Consider the following 18,835-nt stretch of genomic DNA (forward strand, 5'->3'; position numbering starts at 1 on the left):
AGCTGTCAAAGTACAAAAGAAACGCAAAAAGTCCTTGCACAGATGTAGTAAAGTGCTGGATTTTATCTTTTGGCAGGTGCTCAATATGCAGCCCACATAATCACATGTTAATGACTGGAGTGTGTTAATCAGCATGCATACCTGATTCCTTCTTGCCCAAGGAAAAAAAAAAATTAACAATTTAGAACGTGTTAATGTCTTCTACTTTTGAAAAAATTCATGTCAATATACAGAAGTGAATTAAAAAGTTCTCAGAAATTGCTTCATAAAAATAGGAAATGTTAAAATAGGTGAATGGAATAAAATTACTATAGATTTAGATGAACATAAACCACAAGTCCTTTGCAAAGAACTCAGGTGATGATTAATTCTGTTTAAACACAGTTCACCCTAGAATATAGGGAAAGGTTTAAAATAGACTGTGCATTTGGAAAAGAAAAATTATACAACGTCAAAATGAAAATAAAACAAATATAACAGTCATGCCAACAAGAACAATTATTTGATTCTTCTTCAAATAAAGTTCAATTTTGTATTTCACCACCTCCATTAAACACATTATCCTGCACACTTTTAGGGAATTGTTTTATTGTTTTTAATATGAAATGTTAACATCTTTTTATGCTAAAGCTAGTAAAACTAACTCCTTGATATTTCAAGCCTTTAGACGTGCTTAACATTATAGTTGTGGGTAGTCCTAATAAAGGTAAGCACCTGAATGCCTTCTGAATCAAAAGAACATGCTTGAAAAAGAATTAATTCTATCTTTTCTGCAATATATTTTTCATGAATGTTTATTTTATGGAAATATAAAATACTATATCCTCAGCTTTTTCACACCCTTTAATTTCAGCCAAAACTTTGTACCCATGCAATTATATATGTAGGTATTTATCTCTTTAGTTAGATAAAAATTCTAATGCACTACCTGGCATGCAGAAATAATAGCACAAGCAAAGTAGAATTGCTTTTGATGATCACAAAACTCAGATTTGTACATGTAAATAACAGCTGCAGGAGCAATTTAGCAGAAACAGAATTTCCAGAGTTTAGGGCATTTATGTTGGATGCATTTTATATGTTCATATTCAGCCCATAAAGGAACCAAAAATAAAATTTCAAAACATGCAATTGTATCAATAACTTTAGAGAATTTGAAGTCATGAATTTATATAACAACAAATTCACAGTGTTTAGTATGTGTAAATGTTTTTCAATGATCTTCCCTAAACACCTGAGTTTATTTTCCTTAAAGGGAAGAGCCTTCAACATGAGAAGTTAATAACATGGAGCAGGAGGTGGGAGAGAGCAACAGGATTGTGCCTGTTTTTGTAGAGACAACACCAAAATACTAAGACCTTTGGGATACCACCTATTTCTGTCTTTCTGAAGACAATAGGTTTGTTAAAGCTATATAAAGTAAAATTTGATATGTGGTGATTTAAAATTATTTTAAAATGAGGAAATATATGTGGTATGAAGAGATCTTAAATTTCTCTGCTGCATATATAAATCTGCTCTCAGTACTGCTGAGATGTACACACAGCCACAGTGGAAAGGTGGGAAGCCATTCACTCCTTTGGCAAGAAGTCAACAAAAGATAGAGTCTTGACATAATTATGAAATATATGTCAATGCTGCCATTTGAGATAAAATCCAACGAGATACAATTAGTATCTAAATCCAAGAGGTCTCTGAATTATGTTACAAAATATACAGGGAAAGACAGCATATATTTGGAGACAATTTTATTTGTGTATGTATGTGTTTGGTTTCCCTCAGTCACAGGGAAATAACACCCATTGCTTTGACTGGATTTGCTGCAGGGGTTCCCTGTAAGAGTCCCTCACATCCAAATAACAGCAGAGAAAAAAAGACATGCTTGCCCCCATTCAGTGCAGGCACACACTGTCTCACTAACACACACTGCTAGCTGCCCTGGGGTCATGGGCAGGGAGGGAACAGCAGTGGGAAAAGAAAAGGGTCCAGCGACCATCACAGTGACACATGACCACCTACAAGTGGTGGCCACAGTGTCTGTGAGATCCTCACATTCCCTGTTTGTTATACCGGGACTGGGGGTGGGAAGAGAGCTAACCTCTCTGTGGGTTACTTACTGCTGAGAACAGACAAGAAACTGTGCATTTTGGAGAAAGGATCCGGATTTCTTTTCATTAAAGCTGCTAAAATTCATTGTTCATGAGTCCCATATCCAGCCTTAACTGTATGGGAATACACTAACTACCATATTCCTCAAAGAATTCCTCATTTCTCCATCTAAATTTGTGTTTTCTTGTTGGCCCTGCTTTCTCCTGATCCTTCAGAGCAAAAGTTTAAAAAGTCTTTATCATTTACCTCACGGACTGTGTGGGACTCTGTATGAAGGGGGCCATTACTGGTTCTCCGGCGAACAAACATATATTGATATTTTTAATTTCTTTACATACTGGCCAATAAATATATTACTGGGATACAACAATTCAATTACTATTAAATTTAGCAAAATTAAGTATTTTTGGCCTTTCCCACCGCCTTAACAGAGGCAGATTTTGGATGCAATCTAAAAATCTGTCTATTTTCTTGCCATCTTCTCACTGTCTCATTGGACAAGGCACAATACTTTCACCATTACCTTACTATCACTCTGCCCTCTTCCCTACAGTTTACCATAACAAATATATATGGCCTTCGCCTGAAAAAGACTATATTTTCTGGTAGGGCTGCAATCAGCAGTAAATACCCATACATCCAGGTATTTTTATACTAAGTTACATTTAGAAACATAAGTATAATATTTTCAGCTCATTAATAGGAATTTACAGAAATCTTTGGGTTGCTTTATCTTCCCCCACTGCAACTACAAATTGGCTGGTGAAATGATACTTGCAGTATAAGTCATTACAGGTCTGACGTTACAGTTGTTACACATTGCTGAATCTGTCAAATGAAAAGGGAGCACAAAGGGAATTTCCAAATGCAGCTGCTATTTCCCATTTGTTAAATCCTTTTATTACACCATATAAGTACACAGCTGGGAAATACTATAGAGTGGGAGTTAAAACAAAATATTTTGGCTTCCAGACATTCAGAATACACAAAGGACTCAGTGGAAAGCAATGCCTGATATCAAAAGGGAGTGAAAGTTTGAAAACATTTCTAGCCAGTGTGGTTTTTTTTCTGATAATGAACAATGTAGTTTGAAGGTATCTTACATTACAGAAAGTGCTGCATACCATAAATGTTCAGTAAAAACGCAATTTTTTTCACTAAAATTGCCCTCCTACGGTATCTTTTCTAAACTTGAGATCTGTACAGCCCTTATTAGCAAATTATGACGCGTAGTGTGTGCTCTTTCAAATTCCAGTGAACTTCTTAGTAGTTTTTGTCAGAAAGGATGCAGGATTGTGCCCTTAATTAGATATCAGATAAAAGAGAAATTTTTCCTCCCCATGTGTCAACACAGCATTTTTTGAATTTACTATATTTCAACCAGACAACACACATTATTGATGCATTTTAATGACAGCACTACTCTCTTTCCTTTCCAAGTAAATGCTATGAACAGGTGCTTCTTCAAATCTGCCTCTAAAGGATCCATCCGGAAAAGGTCTGAAAGCACTTACCTTTTGGGTTTATTAAGTAAAAAAGTGGCCACTACCACAGCACCTATCTCAGAATTGCCCAGCCCACCTTCTGGAATCTGTCTTTCTGGAAAGAAACATCTATCCTCCCTCTAAGGAGTACGAACATATTTTCATCAGGATAGTTGCAGGCCTGTCTAAATTCTTTCTTAACAATATAAATGCCCGCTTGATTGTGATACTTCAGAGAAACTTTCTGCACTGAATTCAGGCTTAAATGTTTGCTCATAAAGAACATATTTAAGTGAGAAAAAAAAAAATCATTCAAAATCAATATCAAGAAAGGTACTTAAATGACAGTCCCTCAAGGAGAAAAAAAAAAATTCCCTACTTCACTGTTGTGATCTCACAAGTCATCTAAGTCAACTGTAAATACACTTCGACCTTGCTCTGTACATTTTAGAGCTCTTTTAATTGCAACCAAAAAACATGTCTTAGAATTTCAGTCTTCACTGGTAGCCAAGCCTTGTAAATTATACCCAGCTTTGAGCTGGGAAGGAAAAAAAAATCCATGTGGTTTAGCTGAGAGGTTGTGAAATAAGGTTGACATATATCCACCGCCAGACTTAAGCCTAGGGACTTGTGGAAACTGCTAATGATTTTCAGGACATTCATCTACATATATAATGGAATATTTACTGGAAAAAGGAGATAGGAAAACCAGAGTGCTAAGTCCCTCAAGCAAAGTTTATGCACCTGTTCTGAAACATGATAGGCTGTGCACTGATTCGTGCCTGTCCAGAGGTACAGCGAGTGTTGACATGACAGTGCAGCATTCAGAAAGGAAACAGAGATTGCTCTCTGTCACTGGGACTGCAAACCCCTTCAGAGCAGTATGAGCACAACTGATCACACCACATAAGGGCCAACCATTTCAACTCACTCCAGATCCAAGGAACAGGCTGAACCAAAAAAAAAAAATGCACAGAGGGACTGCTGGAACCTAGGAGTTCCTTTCTCTCTAGGACACAGAGTAATTTTGTCAACGATGTTGGTGTCCTAATATCAAAATTCCAAGAGTGCACCTGCTTCTCTGAATGAATGGAGAAGTAGCTGATGAATTCACAGATTAACTTTTTCCATCAACAAACTGGATCAGACCTTTCTAGTCTGCATGCAGCTTGTCCTCCTGATAACACAGAAGTTAAAATTATTCTAATGTGCTTATTACAAAACTTAGGCAAAAGAGTGACTCTCTGTACAAAATTCTGAATATAAGCCATATATGCAACTTACAACCTACCTTTCCAAATTGCTAAGCTGTAATAATTTCTCTCTAAAGTGATTTTACAGTGGAAATTTTGCCTTCTTCATGACAGCCACGCAAATACCTGAGAATATTTTAGGCCTGACAAAGTTCTGCACTGGCTTAAATTGTGCATTGCAGATTAAATAGCATTTCTCTGCTTTGCTTTGAATTAATTGGATTTTAAGAAAAAAAAAAACCTATACTATTTTAACAAAATAAATCATATTGTAATGCTATTATTTAACTAACTCCAGACATCATCATATGCATAAAGAGCTCTGCTATCTCTGTTGATTAATGAGTTAGGATTATTATATCTAGTCAAATTTGAAATTAGTCCATTGTTGTCAGTGGTGCTAAAAAAATTCTGCAACTGTGTTTAACTTTATTGAAATCTGGTTTGTACCAGAAAAGAAAAAAAAAAAAAGAAAAAAAAATATTTGCTGGAAAAAAATATCTGCTTATAGATATTTAATAGAAATAGAGAAGAAATTTTATGAAAATGCAGATTATTCTTTTTAAGCTGTGTCTGACTTTAAGGTTTTTGAAAGTCACTTTCCAGAGAGTCTGGAATTATGATGTTCTAAATTTACAGAACACCTGACTGCTCCACATACCTTAATTTTGTTTCTGAGGAACACACACAAGGAAAATAAATTGACTAAGATGTTTTGCCCATTCAGCCTGCCCATTTATTGCAGAGTTTTTGGGGATTCAATTCAATCATATTATTGGATAATAGAAATAATTATATCTAGGCTACTGAAGGGAATAGGGATAATAATTCTGATCATTTCCAATGTCATCTGTATAGTAAGTGGTGATCTAGCTACTCATAAAGACCTTTCCCCTCCACAAAAAGTTTTAATTTCCTATAGGGACAGTAGGATGTTTGTGTCACCTAAAATGCCAGCTTCTTTGTTGCTGTGTAATATTCTAGATTTTGTAGGTTCTGTTTCTGAGATATGAGTAAAAAAAAATACATTAAAGTTTCTTCCTTCAGCACAACACTTTGCAAATGACAAACAGTTGTGAGCTACATCCTCCTGTCAGAAATTAATGCTTGAATATATGAGCTAGAAAGGTTATGACATAAATCAAGGTATGAATGAAAACATGATAAATAGATGCATTTCCTTTCAGAAGGTGAACTCATCAAATGACCTCATTCAAATAGACCTGTATACTTAAGTAGATTATACAATTGTAATTTACAATTACACCATATGATGTTGATCTACTGCCAACGCTTTAACATTTAAAAAGCTTTACACCTGAATGTGTCATTCCCCAAATGGGAGCAAACAATCTCTTAGAACACTAAATTTGGAAAGCCCCAATGAGGATGGCAAAACTCACCATTCTGTGTTGGGCTGAGATTACTCCATCCCACTCGGGATCCTGTTGGATGGTGGTGACCAGAGTCGGTAGCTCCTCAGAGTGAGGTTTGTTGTGCATTACATTGTGTAGAGGCAGATGAGAGGCCGCATGCTGATCACTGTTTCCCTCTTCCTTGTCTCGTGATGCTAAGTCCTGGGTCATTGTTTCCTCTCCATCAGCTGCACATGCAAATGGAGAGGTAGCCTGCTTGGAAGACATTCTTCTACGAAACAAGAAAAGGAGAAAAAGAAAACATTGGTGCTCAGTGACAAAAAAATCAAACTCAAAACAGTCCTCTAAGTGCATCACACTTGCCTAGAACAGTAACAAATTAATCACGTGCAGTCAACCACCAAAAGAATTACTCTAAAAAGCAGAGGCTTGGAGATCCAGATCCAAAGCACTGAGAAAAAGTATTCCTTGATGCCAAGACAAGGTCAGGATTAAGTTATATGACATCATTCTATATTCTATATTTGACAAGTCTATTTATTTAGACTTGTCAAACAATATCATTTTCTCCAGCCATAAGAAAATAGTGATTTTATTGGTATTTTCATATTGATTTTGTATGAGTTCAATTCTTTAAATTCTTATTCTCATGAGCAACCTGAAGCTTACAAGCAAGAGTTTAAAAGAGAGAGCTCATCGTGCTTATGTGACCTCATTCCTCGCAAGCAGAAAATGCTATCTACATATATGAGAATAAATTTTAAATACATTTCAAATTCTGCTAAATGAGTCTTTTTGCTGTTTGTTTAAAGCTGTTCTGCTTTTAAACTGTTTAAAATTTTGCCTGATCTTACCTTTCAGAAAGTGATTTGAGGATCGCATGTGAAAAGTGTTCTAAGCCTAAAAGGTTTATTAAATGGATGGATAATACTCTAGTAACATTTTAAAGTTCAAACTAAAAACCTAAAATAATTATGTTTCCTTTCATATTAGGCATGAAGTACAGGATATAGCTCAACAAAATACTTTAAATTACTTAAAAGTGCAAAGGATAAATGCATTGATTTATGTTAAATGCCTTTTCCTAATAATGGTCTCTTACTACCATCTCATATGCAAACACAGCTTTCTCCACAGTTTCTGCACTTAGATGAAAATATTACTGACTTCAGCTCAAAATCTGAAAACACTGTCATTTGAAATTTCTACTAAGATTAACTGTCACTGTTAAAACAATCATTAATAAACCTGAAAAGGGACAGCTAAAATATATTAGTTATTTTCCCAGGTCTTGGTAACTTTAGAATAGCTTTGACACTGAAATTACTGAGAAACTAAGGAATAAGATCTTCACCTTAATTGCTTTTTAACAATAATTGATTTCATACCATTTCTTTAAAAATGCACAAATCAGTTAACATAGGAAACCACATGAGCATTTTTCAAATTAGCAAATCATTAACTTGCTAGTACTGTTTCTACAGACAAATAAATACTGATTAAAGGGTCTGGAAATCTGAGACTAACAGTTAAATTTATAAATCTGTCACATGCTTTCATGAATATTACAGTGAAGGAAATATCAAGTGCAAAGAAAAATAATTAAGTTAATTCCAATTTAAACAGTAGTTTTTATGTAGCAGCCTGTGTTTCACATAGGATTTAACAGCTAATGCTAAATTTCTCACAATTAATGAGGGAGCTCAGATTTAGTATCCTACAGTGAAAAAAAAATTAATATAAGATCAACTAATCTAATTATGTACAGTTCAATATGAAAGTATTACAAGCTTTGAAGTGCTCTGAAACATATTAAAACACTGATACCTATTTAGAATAACTATTCTGTAAATAGAGATAATCCTGCCTCTTAAACTCGATACTGGTGGGGAAAAAAAGGTTTGTGTTTTCTTTAGGGAAGCCTAAGTGGGAGTCTAGCATGAGTGTTGCCAATAAGCAGAACTGAGGAATTTAAACCCTGCATTACATTCTTCCTATGCTAAAGAATTTGTGTTGATGCTACAGAGAACATGCCAAGAGTTCAGCAACCGGCATTATCGAGTGTACTTCAAAAGGTTCTGGCTCATAATTGCTATGATCCAAGATAAAATAAAAGGGTTGCTCTCCCTTTCCTCATTAAAGTAGTCACGTTAATGTAATCACTCACATGAAAATATAAGTCATTCTTTGCGTAATTTGAAAACCCAACATGAAAACTGAAAGTCACAATAAAGGTTTTTCCTTTCTTTCACCTTCTCAACAGATCTCATTCCTGCTTCATACTGAACGAACTTCTGTATAAAGCAAGAGCTTTTTCACCATAAATTAATCATGACACGAAACTAGAAATGAAAATGTCTCTTAAGAATAATTTCAACTACAAACTGCACCAATGAATAATACTGCACAATCCTAATTAAACACAACTCTGCAGCTGCAAAAATAGGCTGAATCTGTCCAAAGCTACGAGTTGGCTTTAAAGGCTGGTTTGTTAGGGACTGTTTTCTTAAGGAAGGCTGGGCCCTCAGTCTTAATCAGCCAATAAATTATTTCCTGCAATTACATTAAATAGAAAATTATCTTCAAATTGGGAATGTTAATTGAAAATCAAAATTCAGACTGAAGTTTAGAAATTACATGCTGAATATAATTAGTCTAGAAAGGCTTCACCTCTATTTCATAAACAGGCTTTTGGTGTTTCCTCAAGTGACCACTCAGCAAAGATATCTACTGGTAATGTACTATAGGGGAAGCATTTGTTCCTTGACATGTACACTAATATACTTCCCCCTTATTCATGATGTTTTATACACAATTTAATAAAAATCTCCATTCAAGTGCTGTTAAGTTGATTGCATAGAGAAAAGGGACTTTGTTAATGCTAAAATAAAATTATATAAAGTCCCATTGACTAATAATCACATGCCATGCCCAGCAAATTTTTTTCTGTACTGGAGTAAGAGAAGTGACCAAGGGTAGGGTTCAAGTGCTTCCTAGCTCCACCTACCACTTTTCCCCACTGCTGCATTATGGACAGACACCTTCCATGCTGCACTTTAGTCAGCCACCCATAGTGTTGGAGCCTGGAAGGAAAGACAGGCTCAGGCAGGCCTCCCAGGCACTTGCTCTTCTCGTGGCATAATTTTTAGGGGTGTGTTTTACTTCTATTTTCTCCACAACTTTTTTAAAACAACTAGATTTAATGGTAAATTTTGGTTGTTAGATTTAAAACATTGGATTTAAAGGGACAGATGTGTAGGGGCCTGTTGGATTAAGCCCTCCACATTTTTTCCCAGCACAATCATTAACTCTATGAATATACTTCATTTGTACATGGCTTCTGAGGGCATCCAGTTATGCCTGGGTTTGCAATCAGGAAAGCAGAGTAAATCTAAACTCTGCAGATTGGTGTTATCCAGCAATTTGGGAGAATTCTGAACACATGATTCCATCAGGTCAAAAGGCAGAGTTCAGTCAATAACTCCAAGGTCTCATTTAATTCCAGTGGAGAAGACTCTGGCCCAGCTGAGTAGTTTATGTTTATGATAAAATTAAGCATGAGAGCAACATGTTGTGTTAAAATATTTCAATGTTAAAATATGAGCATGAATAGCAGTCAAATTTTAAGCCATAACAACTTCTCAATTTTATGTTTAAAATATTCAAAATGCATTTACTAAAATCCCTGCTGAGAGGGGAAAAAAAATCAATATTCATAATAAATAAGGCTTGTAAAAGGTATCAGAAATTTACTAATTTCCATTATAATTTATTTTAATTTTTTCTGCTATTATCAATTAAACTCACTGGAATGATTTTAAAAAAAAAAAAAGTTTCTGATAAAAAATATCTCCCTAGTTATAACCCCTGCAAACAGGGGTTTATAATGGAAGTGCTGACACAACCCTAACTACAGCAGCGCAAATGGTGCCGCTATAATACACAAAATCAAGTTCTATTATTCTAAACTATCCTCGCTCGGGGGGTTTTCTTTACTGTGCTCCCAGACAAACTGCTGAAGCATGAAAAATTTAAATGCAATCAAGTGGGTCCAATTCTACTTTACTAGAACAAGTGTCTACAGTGGTACAATCTTAAAAGAAGATGCAACAGATTTGTTTGGTGCTTTTCTTTCTTTTTTCTTTTTTAGCTGTTTATTTATAATACTGTGCAGTGGAGATAAAATAAGAGAGGAAATTACACTCACATTATATCAGTATATTGATTACACAGCACACAATCAGAAAGAAAACTACATTGTGAAATTGTTGCTTTGGTTAAATTGACAGATTAGCTGAACACAGCAATCACTAAAGGTGGAAAATATATCTAATGGGTATGAGAAAAGGTTGGAAAAGGCCCTAATTAACCGAAGTCCTATCACCTACTCAAGTTCAAGAATTTAAATCCATATTTTGATCCATATTTTCCAACCCTATAATAAATTCAACCTCATTTTGAGCTCAAGACATAAACAAAATGTGATCCTTTATCAAAAAGGTCAGTAAAGCTGAGGGATTGGACCCCAACTTCAATCAGCTTCAATACCAAGATAGTAAAGCTAAAATTGAACTGATAAGGGTTTTTACCTACAAAAAGCTAAACACAGTCCCAAACAACTTCATTTGCTATTGATATGACTTGACGTTTTATTTTAACCAGAGAAAAAATTGTCTCTGCCCTAAAGAAGACTGCCAGTCAGAGTCACAAAACATTGGCTTTCCTTTTTTCCTACATCCAGCATGTGTTCTATCTTTCTAAATGCAAATATCAATACCTTTTTATGTCTAAGGTTTTTCTACAGTCTCAAATTCTCAAAAAAATTCATATCCTCTTTTGCAAAACAATTAGCTGATGGTCCTGACATGAAAGGTTACCAAAGCCTGAAAAATCTTCCATCTCTGTTGACTGCTCAAATGATTAAATGTTACAGTATAAATCAAGGCAAGACCTGGAGTTTCAGCTGACAGACATTTCAGAATCAAGCCACAAAGTATAACAACAGAGAACAATGCAATGGCCCAGACACTGTTCCAAAAACATATAAACTGAGCTATAACAATGAGATATATGACAAAGCAGACTTAGAGCTGGCTGGGGACTCTCGCTTCTGCTCTGCTCCACCCTCACAAAGCATTCATAAACCTAAAGGCATGTCTACACTGCAGCCACATAAATGACTGCTTTGTAATGCTCGGATACCCAAACTAATTTTAAATAAGCTTGCTTCTGATAGCTCTCCAACTACAGTAGCATGGTGCTCAGATGGACTAATTCATCCTGCTTTAGTGACTGCAGCAGAGACATAACCCAGGTCTACAGCTCCAAGAGTAGATTGGAATCAGATTAGATTAGAAATACATTCGCTTACAGACCTTTTATGAACAGTCTCCATTCCCTTTCCCCAAAGTGCCAGATTAAAGTACTTAAGTGCATGATTAACTATAAGTATGCAAGGAGTCCACTAATTTCAAATTGGGCTACTCAGTTTCAAAAAGTTAAGCACATGTCTAAGTGCTTTGCTGACTCCAGAACTAAATAAATTAAAAGAAACCATTTTTAGAAGTACTCATAACCTTTTAAGCATTTCCTTCTAAACTTTTATGCTAACCTGGTGTTCATAAGTAAAAAAAAAATTCAGCCACAGCATCTTATCCCTTCCCACATTTTAAAATGTGCATACTCCTCTCAAAATATTACACATGGTTAGAGGATCTTCCCTGACAAATCATCACTTAGCTTTGGGGTACATTAGATGCATTATAGTTCAGATAGACTTAAAGGAAAATGAATGTGCCTTGGCAATAGCCAAAAAGTTTTGCAGTTCTGCCCTGTTAAACAATGTTACGTAGGCAGAATCCAGTAACGTAACTCACTGTAAGGCTACTGCTGTAATCTTCATGCTGTTTTAGAATAAACAGCCATTTCCTAAAATTATGAAATCTCGTCTCTCTTTTCAAGGAGAATTAGGAACACAATTGAACAGTTAGTAGAAGATTTTGCTCTCCTGGGGCACCACACCCCAACATAAATCCCTGTGCACAAACCCTGAATAGCTTGAGATGGCTGCAGTGGGAGAGAATCAGTTTCTCTTCCTGGCTCTGAGTCACAGCAAGGCCTCAGGCCAATCAACTCAACTCCCTCAAGCTCTTCCTTAGCTTCATTTTGCAAGAATTCTACATGAATTAGTTACATATAGGTCATAAACAGCATTGCAAGATTAGAGAGTTTATGGGAATCACAGGAACCACCTTGGAAATAAAAGGGCTGGAGGGGGAGTGGAAGCAAATGTGACTCAAGAAATCACAGCTATAATGTTAACTGAGCACCCAAATCTCTGGCTGAAATAAGCATCAAGCTAAGCAATACACCCACGGCTTCCAAGATACACACTCAGCTATTCTTGCATTTGTTTTTCCAATCCAGGCAAATTACACTTCTGCTAATAGATATGAATCCAAATCACAGAGTATGACTTCAGATTCAAACTTCCTCAAAGCTCAGAGGGTTGGGAATAACTTCTATGATATTTCTTCTCATTTAAAAAAAAGAAAAAAAAAAAGGAAAACAATATGAGGAAAAAAAACCCCAGCTCCTTTGAGTTTTTTATGTTCTGCCATTTGAGTGACCTTCCCAGACATGCAGTCACAGTGAACTAGTAGGGTTAGGGAATGAGCTCTTGTCTGTTCACCTAGTTGTTGAAAATATCAAAATGGATGCAGCAAAACAGCCTCACAACCCCTCTGGACTTTTCAGTGAAAATCCAAAGTGCCTGTTTGGATTAATAAATGCCAAAATTATAACCTACCTTTTTAGCAGGCTAAATACACCATTCTCTTTGTCTACTACCAGAAGCTTTCACAGAAAATGCCTAAGGTGAATGAACCCACATTGAATGCAGTAAAAGAGCAGTGAAAGAATAGTCATTTAGCACCTGGGATGTGCTTATCTTCAGTCACTGTAGTTCATATTTTCTATAGTTTATATTTAGCTTTTATATTTAGCTGACAATATTGCTGCCACTTTACTTAAACAGCTAGAGACTGTTCTTTGGACTGGAGCTCATATGCCTTGGAATGCTTTGACTCATGAATTGTTTCTCCTGATAATGTTACATCACGTAACCACCTCTGTTTAATTGGTTGGTATTAGCTTCTCGGTGATGGCTGCCTTTAAAGTCCTATGACTGGGCCATGTGTCTTTGGATATCCAATTTCTTACTGTTGGAAAAAGAAAAATAAAAAAAAAAAAAAGGCAGTACTGACTTCCAGACTTCCAGCTATCTTTACCAATAATTATGGGAACAAGAGCCAAGAATTTATGCATCAGCAACTTACTAGTATTTGTTTTTCTAGGCAGCAAGTAAGAGAATATACAATATAAATAAAAGTACTCCTTAACAATAAAATTTAAAAACAATGCTTACTATAAATAAGCATAAATCCACATATTTTTATGGATCAGAACAACTTAATCTGGGTCATTTTATAAATGGTTTTGGTAAAGGATGCCTAAAAATACCAAGAAAAACTTATTTTAGCATGTCTGAGACTTTACACCAAAGACAAAAGTACCTTTTTTTTTGTCCCTTACAAAGCCAATTAAGAAGTTGTTCTAATAACTAAAAATCTTCCTGACCACACTTAAACCTGTTGAGCATAAGTTCCTGAAAGGTTCATTAAATCCTTTCAATGTTCCACGAGAAGCATGCTCCAATGGTAAGATACAGTATTCTTATATTATTTCCCTCCTATAGTACATTTTCCTAAGATTCCATGTAATGAGTTAAACAGTTAATTTTCAGTCCTACAGGTGTGAAAGGTCACATCTCATCTCTCTGCATTTCAGAATAGAAATATCAATACAATCAGACTTCTCTCTCTTCCTTCCATATTCTACTCCCTCCTTTCCACGTTTTTGGTTCCCATTTCTAAGTCAAACCAAACTCCTCAGTAGACAGAGAAATTAAGTATCAGTTTCAGGCTCACCTGTAGCCTGTTGCACTAAAGCACCAAATAAGTACCTCCGTGTAACACAAAACAATGGCTCTGCAGCTCAGTTACAGATTTGTCTTTTTAATAAAAACCTTACACTACAAGCCTAAAAACATTTCTAGCAGGCAAAACATCTCTGATTCAGTAGAGGTTATGCAAGCATCAAAGCACTTAAATATAGGTGCCAAACCACATTGCCAGGAGCTCTTAGTATTGTGAGGTACTGTTACCTGACAGCTCAATGAATATAAAATTGCTTGTTTCTCCCACTGAAGACAATCAAATTGTCACCTTCCATTGTAATAATACACAACTTGAGATCAGCAAAGTGCCAACACAATTACCAGGAAGAAACAAAATGTAACAAAAATATCAGATCTAAAATTCTCTAAAGTGTAAACAATTCCAATCTGGCTATTCACACACACACACACACAAAAGAAAAAAAAAAAAAAAGGAGATTCAGAGAGATTTTATTGTCACTATCAAATATCATAGTTTATTTAGCAATAAGATTTATTTGTAAAATAGAAAAAATAGCTAAAGGAAGTGATTCATGAAACACTAAAAATAAACACAGGTCAGAACTGTGCTGGGATTTTACCTGTGTACATTTAAAGTACTGCAAGGGTCAGCAGGGCTGCTGCTAGGGACGAGCATATTTATCTGTATCGTTGTTATTATAAACTCATATGTGAGGTTTCATAAAAATTAATTCTAACTGGCACATGGCGTACTTTGGCACAAGCTACACATGACGTGCCACTTTTATTTGTTTATTTAAATGACTTCATTCTAAGAACTGAAAATGAAGTTTGAACTACAGTCTGCCTCAGAACTGGGATTTTCAGGATATTAAAAACCTGAGGAAAACCTTTGAAGGAGGTAATCTGAATACATGAAAAATAGCATTTTCACCATATATTTCTTGAGGTTATTCAGCAAGTGGCCTACATATTCAGGAGTGAAATTTGCATTTTGGTGATGCAGAGATCTAATAACCAGAAATTGTTTTATATCTACAGTAGCTCTGGGCATCCTATAAACTACAAAAGAGTGTCCTAGGTAGGATATATACATGGAAAACTATTTTCATCTGGTTCATAGAAATGAAACAAAACTTAAACTCTTCTTGAAAAATTTGCACTGTAGGGTGATATAATGGGTTGTCTTTTCTGTGTTGACATACCATTCACTACTAAGTGCAGTGAATTCATTGCATAGACAAAGTTCTGTGCATTTCTTGATGCAAATTCACATCACCATCACATACTCTTTAAGGTTTCCCCTGCTATGGGAAGGTTAAAAAAGAAGAGAAAAAAGCGAACTATGCAAAGCCAAGAATCAGTTTTTGACATCAGCTTTTCTCTGAAGGACTATTAAGGTATGGCAGTTATGGTCAAGGAGGTTTTTTTCCAGCCTGCACAGCTGCACCAGAGTCAGATATAATCCTAACCCTTTGGATAAAGCAGGCACAAGGACTACTTAAACACATTGTTAGCCTTGCAGAAGTGGATAAGATGCAGCTCCACATATCCAGCCCGAAATTCCTGCTGTGCCTTGTCTCAGGTGCTGCATCCACAGGGGCTCAGGTGCAACACAGAAAGGCTGGATTTTCCAACTGCAGCCTGCTCCCAGGCTTTGGCCTTTGATGGTTGCTCTTGTGCACTACACTGAGTCACACAACACAGCACTAGTGGGAACAGAGGAATAAAGGAAGGTAGCAAAAACCCAAAACTATTTTTAAATAGTTTGGTCAGATAAAACATAACTAGACACAATGCCCATTTTTCTGCAACTTTGGGAAGTTCTGATTTTTGTTCAGGGTCCTTACAAAGAAGCTTTTAGAAGGCAGCATTGTGCACAATGTTGCTTTGTTTTGAACTAAGGTCTACACAATATGATCTTTACCCATGTCCACAATGGGAACCCTAAAATGTGTTTACAGACCCCTGCAGGAGCCACCTCATTCACCAGTGAGCTGCAGCTACTACTGGGAAAAAGGAGAGGGTAGTCTTAAGCAGCATTCTATTCAGAAAAAGATTACATGCCTAGCTAAATCTACCCAGGAAACATTTGAAAAATACCTTTGATGGGCAAGGTGGCCAAGAACAAGCGTGGTAACATCTCTCTTTGTCCCCCCAAACTTTCCACTGCTTGGGCTGTGCAACAGCATGGGGACCCTTTTTTATTTTAATTACCTTCACTACAAAGATATGAAGAAAAATGATAAATAACTATGACACTCTAAGAATTCAGATAAAGTAAACCAAAACATTTTCTGCTGTATTAATTAAGGTAATCAGCTGCAATTAAGTGCAAATAATTTAAAGTTCAATTTATTGAGACTTTCAACCTCCTATCCTTTCACAAGCTCCACAGGTGAAATATCTACCAATTTTAACTACCTTTTAAAAATCCTGAAATAATAAGACATTGTTATTCAAAGTCTTAGCATGACAATACTTAACATCAAGTACTTTAACTGTTATTTAGTTAAAAAAAATAAATTGTGTAATACTAACTAGATTCCCAAAGAAAGTTTTGTATTTTTTAAGGAATTCGCTGAGGTATCTGGACTTGGCAGTAAAAAGAATCAGAGAACATTAAAAAGTAATCGTCATAGGTAAAACTTATACCACTTCCCTATTCAGCTTGGAGAGATCAAGCAGCAGCAGTCCCTGCATGCAGCACTCTGAAACTGCATCAATTGCAAAGTAAGCTACAAGCTCTCCCTGTCTTTTGGTTTCAGTTCTGTAACGCAACACAAAATTTTTAAAAATAAATAATCAACAATAACTGAGGACCCTCAATATCCCGCTTCCATGGAAGGTTATAGAGTACAGCATCTTCTCTCTAACAAGGAGAAGGAAACCTGCATATCAAAATGAATCATAAGGGTAAAGAATATCCAGGCTCTGAATTGCTCCACATTTCTGAGTGCTTAAAGTTCATTGCCAGTAATTTTATATGTGTTAAAGAACATAATGAAGAACAACTATCAGAATACAAAAGAAAATACAACCCAGCACATGAACCAAAGCTCAGCTGAATTTCTTTCCAAATAATTAGAAAGTAAAAAAGACCAAAGGTCTAAAATGCAGACTTAAAATATTGTCAGTGATTTAAAACATTTTTACATTACCCTGCACATCCAGTTAGATCCTCTGCAAATGATTTTAGCTAAAATGCTGAGATATTCTTTTATAACTCGTGATGTAATATGTTTACCATTGAAATACACTGCACCTTATTGTGGTTTTCATCTCTGACCTACTTTTTCCTATATATTAAGGACAAAACATACGATTTGTAAGAAAGTCTTGTCTTGTCAAACAGTGTTGTTTTTTTTTTGCTCAGGGCTCTATTTTGTAACTGCTTCCCACTTATATTTATTGGTAATAATTTATAATAGACAAGTAAACAGTGCATAATATGTGCAGACTATTTTTTCTAAACACAAATTTGAACAGTTTCGTTTTCTCATGGACATTTGTTGAGGGCTCTGTTAACAATTTCAAAAGCGGTGCCATACAGAATATGATACATACATTACATACACTCAGATTTGCAGCTAGGTTTTATTAGTACAGCTATTTTCACTGTTTATGAGACAGTGAATTGCCTCTGGTTCTAACCCAAATATGTATAGAACTGAAAAGAAATGTATCTTTTAATCTAGGAATTATGACACAGACACAGAATTCTTACAGACTTCTGAGAATGAGTAGGATCCTCAGACGCTGTAAATCAGAGCAGTTGTACTGAGGTTTAATCAATCCTATTTATTCATCTAAAACATACATCCTTAACAACTTTTCTTGGCATTGAAAATTTATGTCGAGTCTCTTTTCAGGATGGGATTTCTGTGTTTTTGGTGAAAAATTGGCTATTAGTATTATCAGGAATCATATGACAAGGTAATATTCCTCCAAACAATCATCACAGAGAAATGCAAAGAATAGTAAGGTAGATTAGGAATAGTAGCAGACTGTATCCATTGCTCTCAGTATTTTTAAAGTGTATGCCTCTTGAACTGATTCAAACTAACAAGATCTCTTCACTTACACAGACAAGCACTTTAAAAAAAAAAAAATTTAAAAAATTACTTCTCCGACTGGCATAAGAGCTTATAGCAGATCATAATTTGGGGAGGAATCATACAGAAACTACTGAAACAGAAATAATTTATGTCTTAATTTGAACATGAATTCTTAGGCTGTTACTTGGCAAAGCACTGCAGTCCAGCAGTTCCTGTGGAGCAAGGTCATGAGAGAGACGGGGGTCATCCAAATACCTAAGACCCCCAGCACAGCAGACACAAACTCTGCACTAATTATTTGAGGTCACTTCAGTCCCCAGACACAACCACTCTGGCAGCCTCCCTGTGGCATTAGCACCACGCAGAGCAGGGCTGAGGTGACAGGACCAAGGCAGGTGCCCATCAGCCATCAAGAGGCACATGTTTGGGCAGACCAAAATAAAATGTGAAAAGGGAGACAGCAAAGACCCTTTCCATTTCTTTGTGCTGTATCATTTTTGGCCATCGAGTTTTTGGAAGCTGATTCAGGCATGGAAAAGCCCTACCTGGGCAGAAACTGGGGCTCACAGAGAGACAG

General features: G+C 35.8%; 1 protein-coding gene across 11 annotated transcripts in view; it reads right to left on the reverse strand.

Annotated features, from left to right (window-relative positions):
• Positions 1 to 18,835, reverse strand: part of SOX6 (SRY-box transcription factor 6) — a 372,529-nt gene that overhangs the window by 223,989 nt on the left and 129,705 nt on the right. For all 11 annotated transcript variants that reach the window (XM_088057366.1, XM_088057365.1, XM_088057364.1 and 8 more), the window contains one exon: positions 6,250 to 6,493. In XM_088057366.1, the coding sequence (XP_087913492.1) occupies positions 6,250 to 6,489 (240 nt within the window). In that variant the 5' untranslated portion in view covers positions 6,490 to 6,493. The remainder of the gene's footprint in view (positions 1 to 6,249; positions 6,494 to 18,835) is intronic.

This window comes from Pseudopodoces humilis, chromosome 7 (genome assembly GCF_049639895.1).
Source record: "Pseudopodoces humilis isolate 2021_Gansu_Grassland_sample_001 chromosome 7, ASM4963989v1, whole genome shotgun sequence".
Classification (NCBI taxonomy): domain Eukaryota; kingdom Metazoa; phylum Chordata; class Aves; order Passeriformes; family Paridae; genus Pseudopodoces; species Pseudopodoces humilis.